The 13,344-nt window shown below is 42.6% G+C and overlaps 1 protein-coding gene across 6 annotated transcripts in view; it reads right to left on the bottom strand.

Moving 5' to 3' along the window:
• PKHD1 (PKHD1 ciliary IPT domain containing fibrocystin/polyductin) overlaps positions 1 to 13,344 on the bottom strand; it is a 266,267-nt gene that overhangs the window by 231,683 nt on the left and 21,240 nt on the right. For 5 of the 6 annotated variants that reach the window (XM_083828669.1, XM_083828668.1, XM_083828667.1 and 2 more), the window contains 11 exons: positions 12,619 to 12,708; positions 11,939 to 12,032; positions 10,018 to 10,160; positions 8,992 to 9,122; positions 7,712 to 7,896; positions 7,159 to 7,297; positions 4,426 to 4,580; positions 3,293 to 3,477; positions 2,149 to 2,271; positions 943 to 1,048; positions 199 to 477 (listed from right to left, as the gene is read on the bottom strand). In XM_083828669.1, the coding sequence (XP_083684795.1) occupies positions 199 to 477; positions 943 to 1,048; positions 2,149 to 2,271; positions 3,293 to 3,477; positions 4,426 to 4,580; positions 7,159 to 7,297; positions 7,712 to 7,896; positions 8,992 to 9,122; positions 10,018 to 10,160; positions 11,939 to 12,032; positions 12,619 to 12,708 (1,630 nt within the window). Of the gene's footprint in view, positions 1 to 198; positions 478 to 942; positions 1,049 to 2,148; positions 2,272 to 3,292; positions 3,478 to 4,425; positions 4,581 to 7,158; positions 7,298 to 7,711; positions 7,897 to 8,991; positions 9,123 to 10,017; positions 10,161 to 11,938; positions 12,033 to 12,618; positions 12,709 to 13,344 lie in introns of those variants that run through there. The other variant, XM_083828672.1, reaches the window with a different exon arrangement.

Genomic DNA, 13,344 nt, shown 5'->3' with positions numbered 1-13,344 from the left:
GTCCTTTCCTTTCCCAAAAACAGAAAGGCTCCATTTTTATTGCATTTAGCTTGGCTTAGCTACAGCTGGCTAGGCACCTTGCAGGAACTTTCAGCTGAAGTCCTTAAATTTGTGTTAGACACAGGACAGATGACAGAGCTGTAATAGTACTCTGGTCCCAGAGCCCTAGGGAAAAAACTTTCTGGAATACAGACATACCAATTTCTGAAGTTCTAGGAGGTTCAATAGCTACCAGCTTGGGCTCAAGTCTGAGGAAGATGCCTTCTCCTGTGCTGGCATTGAGTGCGAAGCCATAAGGTCTCACTAGCAATGTCACCTGGTAGACTCCAACTGGCAGCCTCTCCATCTTGCAGACAACTTTGGTTTGATTCAAAGTTATGATGTGGCAGGTTGTGTTGTTCACCTCTACCTGCAGGGCTGTGTTCTGCTCAGTGAAGCCAACACCCCTGATAACTACTGTGGCCTGGGATCCATCATCTGAAGGAATATAATCAAAAAAATGACTCATGAATTTTTGAGTATCGATGCACAACATTTACTTTCAAACAACAGTTAAAAGTTTTTACCATCCTCATCAGGACATCCTGGAAAATACAACACTGATGATCTTCTCATTGACCCCCATAATGCCTATTTCTGCCTGTTCCTGCCCAGCAACTACCTTTTTCTTAACTTTTAGTTAAAAATAACTTGAACCAAACCACCTTTTGCTCTGTTAAGCACCAAGCCTACCACTATTTCTCTCAACTTTATGCCTCTACCATCCTCTTGCCTGTGTAAAACCATGTTTGCACTACACACTTTAAGACCCAAACAGGTCTTTATAAAATGTAGTTTCCCTAAAATCACAGGTTTCTAAAAGAATACACACAGTCATCAACCATCGACAGACCTTTTTCACAGTCACGTTCCTCCCACTTTGTGCAGACACAAACCCGTTACCTGATGAATACTCCACATCACTGACTAGGGGTGTCATTTCCTGGATGAACTGGTAAGAGCACAAACCAGAACAGTTTGCAGGGACATCATTCACCACCACCACGACCTGGAGATGGAGAGAAAGGTTACCCCTAAAGCAGTGAAGGAGGTGTTTTCCAAAGCCACATCTGCCTGGCAGACAGCCCAGCAATGCCTCATTGCTTCAGCTACAGAAAACAGCCTGACTGCACCAGCACACATCATCATCAGACAGCAATTTATCCTGCTGAAGCCTCATTACAAATTTCATTACAAAGCTTGCTAGGACTCATCTTAGGCAAAGCAGAGCACAGTTTTGGAAGCTGTATCCCCAGCCTTTCTCAGTGTCTGCAGGATGTTATCTCCCGTCTCTCTGGGACCCACAACTCCTCCCCACTCCTCTTCTAGTTGCTCAAAGACCCTACTTGCCATACCCCAGTTATTTCCACCTCATCTTGGGAAGAACTTTATTAAGTTTTAAAGCACCTTGTAAGACTGATTATAACTTATCCCAGATTGCATCTGTTCAGCATTCAGCCCTCAATTTTTAATTCCTCATTGTTCATGCTAAAACACAACAGCTGGACCGCAACCTTGATCTCTGACATCAACTCCCTTCTCAGAAGAGTAAACTGGCAAAGTGTAAAGCAAAGGAGAGCCCTCCTTTTCCTCTCCCACAGGTATTAGGAGTGTGGCAGGACATCCTGACACCCAAGACACGAGTGCCTGCAAATGTAAACATGCAGTCTCCAGGAGGGAAAAAAAAAAAGGCAGGATGACCTAGCCCCAGCTGCTGCTGAAGCCCTACAGGTGGGCTTTGAGCATTTGAGCACATCCAGCATTGCACTGTTATCAGTACAGCACCCCACAGACTTTGCTGGAGGCAAAGTCAGCAGGACACACTGGTCTGCAACATTTGTCTGCCCAGCAAACTTGTTCAGCCAGGGAGCCTTCCTTGTTTCTTTCACACACGGAGAATTGAGATCCACAAAGACCAATGGACATCGCCAGCCTGCAGACTGGTATCACATTTTACAGTTCTGCACAGATCTGACTGGTTTATGGCAAAGCACAGAACAGATTTCTGAAAGCATTTAGCAGCAGAAGTGGGCAACTGAATACCAGTTAGACTCCTGGATCTACAGGACTTACATGAATCAGTAGAAGTGTGACAGCACATTAACTCACCTGTGTTTTGTTATTGAAAGTGGCAAGCATGTCCCCAAAAATCGGCCCAATAAACACACCTCCATCATAAATTACACGACTAGAAATAGTTGGCTTCAGACCAGCGAGGTTTTCAGCAGAGACCTGGCCAAAAAAAAAAAAAAACAAAAAAAAACCAGTTTATCACTCTTTTCCATCCTGTGATTTGAGTTTAAAACCATTCCCCCAGAGTTCGTTCAGAGCCACTATAGCAAATAACTCCTAGAAACCTATTCTCAAGCTTGACTCCTATCTCCAGGTTTGAGTTTTCACTACCCAAGTCCTCACAACACCTCCCTGTTCCCATCCCCACCTTGCAGGCTAGAAACAGGAGGTAAAGAGAAGCAGGAGCCAGATTTGCAAATAAACTTCTAATACTCAGTAAAATCATTTGAAATTTGGCATGGAAATGTATTTTAACATCTGCTTCCCAAAGATGTGACTTTGGGTGAAACAAGGGCCTGTACTACATACATCTCAAGCTTTTTCTTGTCTTCCACCAGGCCAAAGTCTTGAGTACAGAACCTCATTGCTTCTTTGAAGATAATTTAACATTTGTAGAAGATGGATATAAAAAGAAATAGGGTTTCTTCTGGGAGGAAGAGGAAGCTTAGTTTGAGTCTTTATTTAAAACAGACCATTCTACCTGAAGAAAAAGTAAAACATGATAAATCTTGGGATGGGAGAACATGAACTAGATCTTCATTTGAGACTTACGAGAATGAGCTATGAACCCAATATGAACAGAAAAGTTCCCAGAAAAAAAAAAGAAAAAGAAAAAGAAAAAGACCTTTCTGGAAATGATACCACAACCTGTACTAAGCTTCAGATATGGTACTGAAATATTATTGTGATTATAATAGTTTTCATTTCTGTATAGCATTCCTTATTGTGCAGAACTGCAACAAAACACGGAAATTGCTTTCTTGCCTCCTCATTTTGAAAAGCCAATTTTTCTTCCTGTTACTACAATTGGTTTTTTAATCATCTAATCCGGAGTTAAGCTGCTGTTGCTTAAGCTACCACAGGTGCTCACGTAAAAACAAACACCAAGAGAATGAATCAGCCAAGACCAAAGACATTGAATGGGGTTCAAAGTGGACGTCAGTAAAAGAAATTACTGTACACTGATAACATTGGGCAAGTCCCCAGTTTTTCTTTTCCAAGTGAGTGTCCAAATGCTTTCATAACAGGAGTTTGAGTCTTTGGTCACAACAAAGTCACTGGCTTTGAAATATGGGGCTGTAGAGTTATCAGCGTTGTCTTGCAGAAGCTTGTGGAGATGGTGGGAGGAGATGTGCACGGAGACACCTGCAAAAGAAATCATAAAGCCGTGGATATCATCATCCCTATGAAAGCACATCTGCCAGCTCATAGAAAAGAAAGATGTTTCATTTTTAATACAAGGATGGGGTGGTTCAAACCTCTAACTGCAAAAAAAGCAGCAGGGGAGGTTTACTGGATCTCACATGTCAAAAAGACCTGAACTACTTAATCTAGGAACTTCATGAATATTCTCAGGTTGCATTTTCTTATTCTATGATTTAACTTTATAGCTGAATCACCATTTCCTCAGTCAAGAGCTTTATTGTTGGCCTTGCTCAGATTAACCTGCTCACTTTCATTCTAAGACTCTTTGATTGTTTAAAGCAATCACAAGAAAACCTAGCATGTCTAAAGGGTGAAAAATTCTAGTCAAGCAATTGTACACGTGAAAGTTTTTTGGTATCTTCAAACCAAATATCAATCCTGGTAACCCTAGCAAAGGATGAATTTCCTGGTAAACTGCAAGGGTCTTGCTTGCAGGCAAGAGTTAATGAATGCAGAAGGAAACCCCAGGGGAGAATTATTCATTGCAAATTTGCAAAGTTTCTGGCAACGGAGAAAAGTTGTAGCTTGGGGAAATACCAGCACTGTCATACAAGAGGACCAGAAATATGTGCGCTGTAGAAACAGAGTAATGAAACCTTGGGATGTAAAATCCCTGTTCAGACTCTGATCCAAGGATCTTTAACATTAAGGTATTTTCTAGAGGATGTGTGCATTTTGGAACAGTCCCATGGCTAATATCTAGAAATACTGCCCTCCGTATAATCTTTAACTCCTGTCTTGGAGGACATCAGGCGCAAAGATGTAACTACCACAATGCATTTAACCTGCCAACCTGTACCCTGAGCATTTCCAAGGCTTGTTGTTCTCTCATCTTCACTTGGCTTGCTGCAAAGGGAATCCAGGAGCTGTACTCACATCGTATATTACCTGAAATCACCGTGCTGGCCAAGTGGATGCGGAAGGTCCCTCCAATAGGTGGAGATGACTTTTGCAGCCTCTGCGTGGTGACGCTGACTCTCACATCCTCTGTGGAGACGTAGAGGTAGCCAACCTCCTCAGAGCCCTCGCAAAGCAAAGCACCTCTGTGTGACAGTGAGAGACCACAGGAAGGCAACAGCAGTCAGGACCCCTACTTGTGACACCTCTGTGCCACCAGCAGCAGAGGGACACCTGATGTGAGCAAAACTCTTGAAGGACCTGTGCACATTCACAGCTGTAATGGATTTGGATGCTCTCAGCTTATATCCTCATGATGCAACTATTGCACACAACAGAAAATTATGAAAAACACCTTTTTTAACCTATGATGGAAAAAAAAGTTCATACAGCACCAAGCACAAGTGAATCCCGTCCCAAGACAGGCATTTTTGAGGACCTATTCAATGCAGACAGATTCAATCAAAATCCTAGCATCCCTAAAACCAGCAAGGAACAGAGACTAATATCTCATGTTAGAGCTCATCCAAAGTCTAATTACTGAAACTTAAAATAATCTCTCCGTTGCCACTATATTTTTTTTTCCAAAAGAAACGCGACAGTCTGTGGTACAATGATGCCACCATGTGGTTACGAGTTCGGTTAACAGCTAAAGTCTCCGAGTCCCGCCACGACCTAGCAAAATACACAAATCCAAAACCGAAATGACCACTGAGCCTTCTCGTCTGACCTACAGGCAGTAAGAACATCAGTTATAGCTAATACCCCTGCCCCGATCCCACAAATGTGTGCTAAAACAAAGCACAGCACATGCTCAGTTAAGAGAAAGAACCACTTTTGTTTTGAAAATATCCAAAAAAAGTGAGCAGCCCACATATTTTAAAAGCTTGTGATCATTTCTGTTTTCAGTCTACCTGGTACCAGCATCACACTGATTTCTCTTACATCTTCCTCTGAGATGCAAACACCCAGCAGTGCCAAGTACTTTTTCCTGATGAGAGGTACTATAATCGATTTATCTCTTAATCCTCTTTTTTGATAAACTGAACTGATTGAGCTTCCTACACCTTTTCCTCCCAGGCATTTTCTTCAGTTCTATAGTCATGCTTATGGGTTTCTTTCCCAGATTTTCTAAAACCCTTTGAAAAAAGATGTGCTCATCAGTGCTGTATGTAGCATTCCAATGCCAGTCTTAAGGCTACACACAGATGTAAAAATATCTCCCCTTTCTTGATTAAACCTCTGTTTATACACAAACCTCACAGACATCTCCCTTTATTCTCATCCTTGTCTTCACCATTGGTGGTTTCTGCCAAAATACCACATCAGTTACATCTGACTCTGGCAATTAAATGTGCTTTTCAAGGTGACACTTGAAGTCAAATCTTTCTGTGCTGTGCTGTGCTGGCTCTCTAAATTGACCTCTATAAAACACCTAGGTCTGAACTGTGGTTTGACTGTTTTATCAAATGACCTCTTAGATTTGTGCTCTGCAGGACAATGGTCTGAAGTGCTGCTGAGCAGATAACATGTTGGAAAAACAAACAAACTGCATCATGTTGGCCATTTCATTTGTGATAACTGGGACTACATTTCTAAACCCCAAGGGAGGAAGACAGATGAATTCACCAAAGCCACAGATTTCACCAGGCACTGCAAGGATTTTGCTGTTCTGGGAACCAGACCTTACAGCCTAATGTCGTTCAGATACGAACCACCTCTAACAGGAAAATCTAGCTGTCTTCAGAGCACTCAGAATTAATGACACATTGTTTTGTTTTTACTTGAAGGAGGAGACAACACATGGTAAGAAACCAACTCAAGTTACAGCAGACTGAGGTTCACCTTCTGAAGGGAAGCTGCCCTCAGCAGCAAGTCACTTTGGGGTGAACTAACTGAGCTAAACCGTCGTCCACTGCAGAGGGATAGAGGTTGCATCATCCTGGCTTTTGTCTTGCATTGGCTCCAGTCCCATCAGGTCCTTGCTGACTCAACTGAAGTCAATCCAACTTTTACAGAACTTGTTCTCTGCCAGTTTAGATCTTTAATGCTGTTCTCTCTCATCTCTTTAGCACATGACTCTGCCTCAAATCTCTTTGTTGGGACTTAGAGAATCGAAGCCATCTCAGTAAACAAGGACACAAGTTGGACTTCCATTGCCTAACATGGCAACTGGTGCCAGAGTTACTGGGGGGATGTCTCTTGACATCCATCCACTGTTCCAGAAGGGTTTAGGTTTCCTTCTAACCCTACATCCTAACTTGGTGGTCCATGCTTATCTTAGATACTCCAGGGTATCTAAAACATATTAGACTCCTCTGGTTAGACAACTGAATCCCAGTCATACAATGGAACTGCAATAAAAGAATCAGATACCTTCACTAAGACATCTACAACATATGTTGAAGCTCCCACATGGATGACACAGCTCAGAGCACACACACGCTGAGACTGAAATTTGGTATCCTAATAAAGAGCTGAATGCCATCCACTGAATACAGCTATATGGGCAATCTGCAGCAATCTGACCACAGCCTGACCATAGGTCATGTGAGATGCCTAGAGGAGAAAACTCCAAAGAAAGCATATGGATTGCTAAACAGAACCAGACTCACCCACATGTGTGCCTCTCATGCTCTGTCTGAGAGGACAACAAGCTCCAGACACATCAGCAGGAACTTGAAGAGGTAATTACAAGGTATGAGATAATCTCACTGTCCCTACCTTAGGGAGAGAAGGGGCAAACTGGCACCACAGCCAGAGACCAGCCAGGACACATTGTAAGTGGGAGAAGACCCCACCACAGTCACTGCTTCTATTATCCTCCCACCTAGCCAAGGCGGCTTGGGATCCCTCTGAGAAACTGAAAGAAAAAGAGTACAAGCATTCATCAGATACAGGAGAACAGATGTCAGTATGTATAGGTTATTTCCACTTCAGAGCTGGAAACATATCTAAACTTTTTTCTTTTTCTTTCTTTTTTTTTTTTTGTGGTTGCTGTTTTTGTTTTTCGGCAGGGGAAGAGCATTCAAGAGTTACATTTATAGAAGCACATTTTCAAAGAAACCAAGAAGGTTGATGTTTGGCAATTACTTCTTGACTGTTTTCACACACAAAAAAAATGTCAGTTAAATGTAAATAAAGGAGATTGTTGTGCCTGTCATGAAACACCCTTCCCCTTTGGACTAGTTTTAACCGGGCCCAACATTAAAGCTTAGCATGGAAGAACCTGGAAAGACAGCAACATTAACAAGAATTGAAAAACTGACTCTTTTACCAGTCACAGCTCTGTCTGTGATGATGACTTCATCGAGGTAAAATGACCCAGGGTTTTCCTTTTGCAACGTAGGACTCAGCAAGTCAATCTGATGCACAAACACCGGGGAGGTGGCAGGGATGTCCTGGAGTAGCGTGGAGTGATTCACACATCCCCTCCAGACATCGGTGCAGGTGAACATCCAGCTGGAAGAAAACAAGGTTGTGCAATCCCTGTTTTGCTGCAGGGTAGTTACAGTAACTGAACTCAGAGGTGCTTTGTGAAGCTTTCAGATGACCTCGGGTGCTGCCGTTATTACCCATACACAACACGTCCACTCAATGGCCTGTGGTCACTCTCTACAAGTCTCAGTTGGATGCCCCACAGAAATAAACCTTTAGATATCTACTTAGGCATCCTCCTGCACCACGAGTCTACATGTGGGAATGACTACTGCTGCTCTATTTTTGGTAAAAGGACTACCATAGCATCAGTGACCTCAACAGAGGTTAATCCAGAGTTCAGATCCCTTGGGAATTCCAGACAACTGCTCAATGCCCCCAGCTCTCTCCATCACGTAGTAACATCGTACCAAGCTCCCTTCTCCTTTTCAGAGGCACACACACTCCTCACAAACCTTACAGAGAATCCAGGCTTCCAATTTCACTTTCTGAAGTTCTTCAGATTGCTTTTTTTTTTGTTGTTGTTGTTGTTGTTGCTTGTGTGCGTGCACGCATGTGTGCAGGGTAGTTTTTTGTTTGGTTGTTTTTTTAAAAAAGCCTGCCTGCCCCTAACTTTACATCACCAACCTTTCCCACCGGTAATGTTTCTCACCCATATATTCTAGGTGAAACAAAGAAAAATCAAAAACTACACCAACTTTCCAAGCTTTGCTAATGTTTTCAGGAGATCCCTGGGGAAAAAAATAAATAAATAAAATAACTCCATTCATGGTTTTTTTTTCACTGCCAAAAATCCTCTGAATGTTGTCAAAGAAACCAGGAACTTAAAATCTTCAGGAACTTTCTGGGGGCTTACTAGAGACAGAACAAACTCTCTAGCCAGTGTGCATTACTGTGGTGAAATAGTTTATGTAACAAGGAACATGCAAATCTACTCAGAAAGTCCTCAAAAACAATGTAAGCACATTCCAGGCACGTCTGTGCAGGGACAGAGCGTGTGTCAGCTTACCCCTATCGGCAATTTATACCCAGACAAATAAGAACTTGCTGCTCCCCATTTTCCTAGTACACCTCCTTACTATGGTAAATATCATCACTGTACTGTAAGTGTGTGGATACCTTTTGTGGTAGGTTTCATTGAAATCCCATAGGCAACTGAGGTTCCTCTTCACTGAACATGAAGAAACATTGGTGTAGGACACTGACATATGAAAGATGCGGCTCATATGACCTTTATGTGCAAAACAAACCTCAAAAAAAAAAGAAAAAAAAAACATAAAATCATAATTAGAATCATGGTTTACATTAGTAGGGAAGAATCATGGTTTACATTAGTAGAATCATGGTTTACATTAGTAGGGAAGGAATTTTGTTCAAGGTGAGCACTAAAGCCCACTCCTTAAGGCCACATTGCCCTAGGGGAGACAGGGCACTGGCATCCAGGTGGCCTTTGTGCCACCACATAGCCTGTAACTGATCTCTCAGGCTTCAATGAGCTTTGGGGGCATAGGACATCTGGGAAGTGTCAATGGGGATTTCAAGTAGCTGAGGGTAAAGAAAGCAGACTGGAGGAGCTGGTGATGTAAAACCTTTGGGATGGGTGTCAGGTAGGTAAATAAGAGTAGAAGAGGTTTGTGAAGGGGAGATGGAAGGAGTCTGGAAGGACTTCAGGAGGCCTTGGGAAGCAATTTCACCCTCCCTCCTCCTTCCTGTCAATCCCCAACTATTCACCTTGCCCCAGGTGGCAAAAAAGGGGTGACAGAAAGGGTTGAAATCATAAACATAATCCTATTAAGAGCAGAGGTAGAATACAGGCAGAAAAGTGATCCAGAAAAGACCCCCAGAGATCATGGTGGGTTTGTGGTTGTTTTGTTTTGGGGAGGTTGATTCTGTCAAGAATTGGCTATTCTCATCTTCCATCCTCTCTTAACACCATCCCACTTTTTCCTTTCTCTCTCTGCAGGGGCTGCATCCCCAGGAGCAAAGGGCAGACAGATGTATTAAGCAATATCCATGCCTCAAATTGTTCTCCCAGTCAACCAAAGACGCTGCTCTGTCTACAAGTAGAGGATGATTTTATGATCCTGACTTGGCTCCAAGTATTCACTCCCCAGTACAATCGACTCATCTAGAGCAGCCACTTACGTGTGTGTATTCAGTAAGATCATATCTTGTTAGGGTTGATGGGGAAGTTTTCACCAGCTGGCGTGGTCTGCGAATGCTGAACCTCCCACAGAAGGGCTCTGTTCCACTGACAACGTGTCCTGTGGTAACAGAGGCTCTTGTACCTGACAGAAAAAAAAAGAGGGGATGAAAGACTTGAAAAGGATTCAGAAGGCACCAGTACCATCAAGGTGCTCATGAAAACACAGGAAATGGGTTTCCAAAATTTGTCAGACAGTCCTACTCTTGAGTAAGTAGATGACAAAAATTTGCAGGGCTGTCAGAACCCTTAAACTAGGAGACAAAAGACAAGACAGCATCAGATCCCTGTCCTGACCAGTAAACCTCATGGAAAATACCACTGTCTTTAGCCAGGTAGACTATGTTTGAGTAAAACCACCCATCTCTTCCAGAAAACACCCAGGCAAGGCTGAAAATTGATATATAAAGCAACAGAGAATACACCTTCCTCTTTAGGATTTTTGTTCCATTGAGTTATCAACTTTGCTGCCAAAACGTTGCTAGGATTCCTCCTGTTCCTAGTAAATAAAAGGCTTTCTTCCAACTGTACATACTGCGTATTCATCTTTTCTTCCACTAAGAGAAATAAAGCCTGCCAAGTGAAGTTAATAGCAGAATCTTAAATCAAGGAGCTGTGATTCTTTACACAAAGGGTGTTGGGCCTGTGGGAATCTCTGTTGGAAGATAGTATGAATGCAGCAGTCAAGCTGTGTTCAAGAGCTCAGTAAGCACAGGGAAGGGAGAACTTCCAAAAGAAGTTGAATGGAAAAAAAAAAAAAAAAGAAAACTTGCTCAGGAAATTCATTGAATCAAAAATACTTCAGATCTAGAGAGAATTAGTACTGAATTATACATAGTCATCCAGTTTTTACTCTTCCCTAGGCATCTGTTTTGGTTTCTGCTGAAGGCAGCATGCTGGGCTAGACGGACCCTGGCTCCAAACACATCTGGCTATTCTTTTACTATTCTGGAATCCATTCACCACAATTTCACCACAGTCCTGCTGCCTTTACATTTTCTACATTTTACAGCCAGCAATGAAAATTCAAGTTCTCCTTTGTTCTATTTGCTACGTATCAGTTTTCCTTCCCACTTCACTGTTGAACCCCTGTTAGCTTTTCTCTCTTTTGTTGGCAGAACTGGAGCACTGGGATCACATAATTAGACTAAGAACGTCCAATCACTGTTTCCAGTTTTCTGCCTAATAATTCCCTTTCTCCCCACCCAGTTAAATTAATTCATTGCTTTCATCCACTCGGATGAGTCAGTCACCAAATATACATATTACTGGCTGGGTCCTGTTCTCTCTGTCCTGAATACAAGGGCATAATGTGAGTTCTCTAGGCAATCATGGACTTTTTGGCATAGGATTAGTATATTTTTATTGATATTGGAAACATAAAATAGAGTAAGCTTCTGATGTGTGCAATACTTTCATGTTAGAAAACCTTTTTTTCTTCTTTAAACAGAAGCTGATGTTTTATACCTTGCCTGACCAGCCAAGTATACCACAGATATGTGCGTCGTTTCACTTCCAGAGAAACATTGAAGGCAAAAGACCTCAACAGTTATAATCAGGCTATATCCTGAGCTGTAGCTATGGGCTACACCAGATCTGCTCCCTCAGCATGCATACTGAAACATGAATAATTTCACATGCCCCAGGACTTGCCTTTTTCATCTCTACTCCTAACGTTTCTAACCACCGACACATATAACCTGCTTTGATAAGCTTGTTGCATCAGAATAAATACAAATAAAAGTGTGCATAGCTCCATGAAAAGTGTAAATTTACTGTCATTAAAAATTTTAAGTGCATTTATATCAGAAAAGGAAATTAACTCACAGTAAACTAACTTATTTGTTAAAGGAAATTAGGTACCTTCTTTCTCAAACCCATCACGGAAAAGGATTTTAGCAGAAGTTGGCTCGGTGTCACATCCTACTGAAAGAAGTTCCTCTATTGCTGCTTGGACCTTAAAGAAAAGTGAAAAGCAGTCACAGTACAATGGTGCCTGGCTCATTTCAGCACAGAGTTTCAACACGTGTGTCGCTGCATTTTTCATCAGCTGTGGACTGGTGACAAGGTGGCTCTGACCGAGCAGGTAGGCAAGTGGCTGAGAGTAAAATTCAGGTCAGCCCAGACAGAGCCTCAAACTGGACATCTAAAATGCTTTAGGGAGTGTGAGGCATCCTTTAGGCATCCAGCAGCTTCCTCAGAAAGAGCAGATTTCTTAAAAGAGCCTGGTCAACATGCAGTGTATGTGCAACGTGCGGGTGAAGTCTGGTCTGGTATCTGAAGACACCACACACTTCTCTGCAGACCTGACAGGCCAAGAGCAGATGCTGTCATGTGTTTAGAATATCCCTGGAGTCACACACCCCAAAAAATCTCAGCGACATTCCCAGTAACAAAAATCACCACTAGCTCACACAAAATGCATGTCAGCCTTTGGGCCGAATGTTTAATTTGGTATTATCTGTCAATCTGGCTGCCAGTTACCAGAGCTCCACCAGTTACAGCCAGCAGAGGACTGGGTGTGTGTGCCTAATGACACCTACCTGCTGAGCAGTAGCGTTTGTGTGGATCATTCTGCGGAGGACGTTGTTCCAGGAGATACTGAACCACCCTGTACCAGTCACAGTCAGCATCTGCCAAGCAAAGAAGCGAACGTATGGATGAAAACAGGTACAAGCTGCTTGAGACACAAAGACTTCAAGCCTGCAATGCGGATCATCTACCAGGGAGGAACTTAGAGCAAACATGTCCTTTCAAACCTCTGTAAAGAGGCTCTTCAGCTACTCTCTAACCGTGTTCGCTTTCCATGGTCTCTCCTGACACACACCTGGGGCTCCTGATCTCGAATTAACAGGAGCACAAGGGATACACGATTTGCACAGAAATGCTGGAAGTCATGAATGATCCTCCAGCTCCTGACCTGCAGCCCTGAGGTCTAACCATGAGGACAGACTTCCTCAGCCGCAAGCACTTCATCAAGCTGAAAGTTTCTACCACACAACTGCAATATAGGGTCATTCTGGTAACATACACAGTGCTCTGTCAATAGGCGGGGAAAAAATAGAAACTATCCCAAGCTTGTATTAATTAACAGGAGGAACAAGGTAACAAGCAAGGTAAAACCTGAGGGGAGTAAGCATTGCTTGCACTTTAACATATTAGCAAATTATAACAAAACCATAAAAATATCCTCCTACCAATGAGTGAGAAAGCCACAGACACCTTCAGCTCCCATGACAGTATTTATCAACTAACTCAGCAGGTTAAAA

This window comes from Anser anser, assembly GCF_964211835.1.
Source record: "Anser anser genome assembly, chromosome: 3".
In the NCBI taxonomy this organism is placed as follows: domain Eukaryota; kingdom Metazoa; phylum Chordata; class Aves; order Anseriformes; family Anatidae; genus Anser; species Anser anser.
Note: the sequence above shows the minus strand (reverse complement) of the source record. Positions and strands in the feature narration are given on the sequence as shown.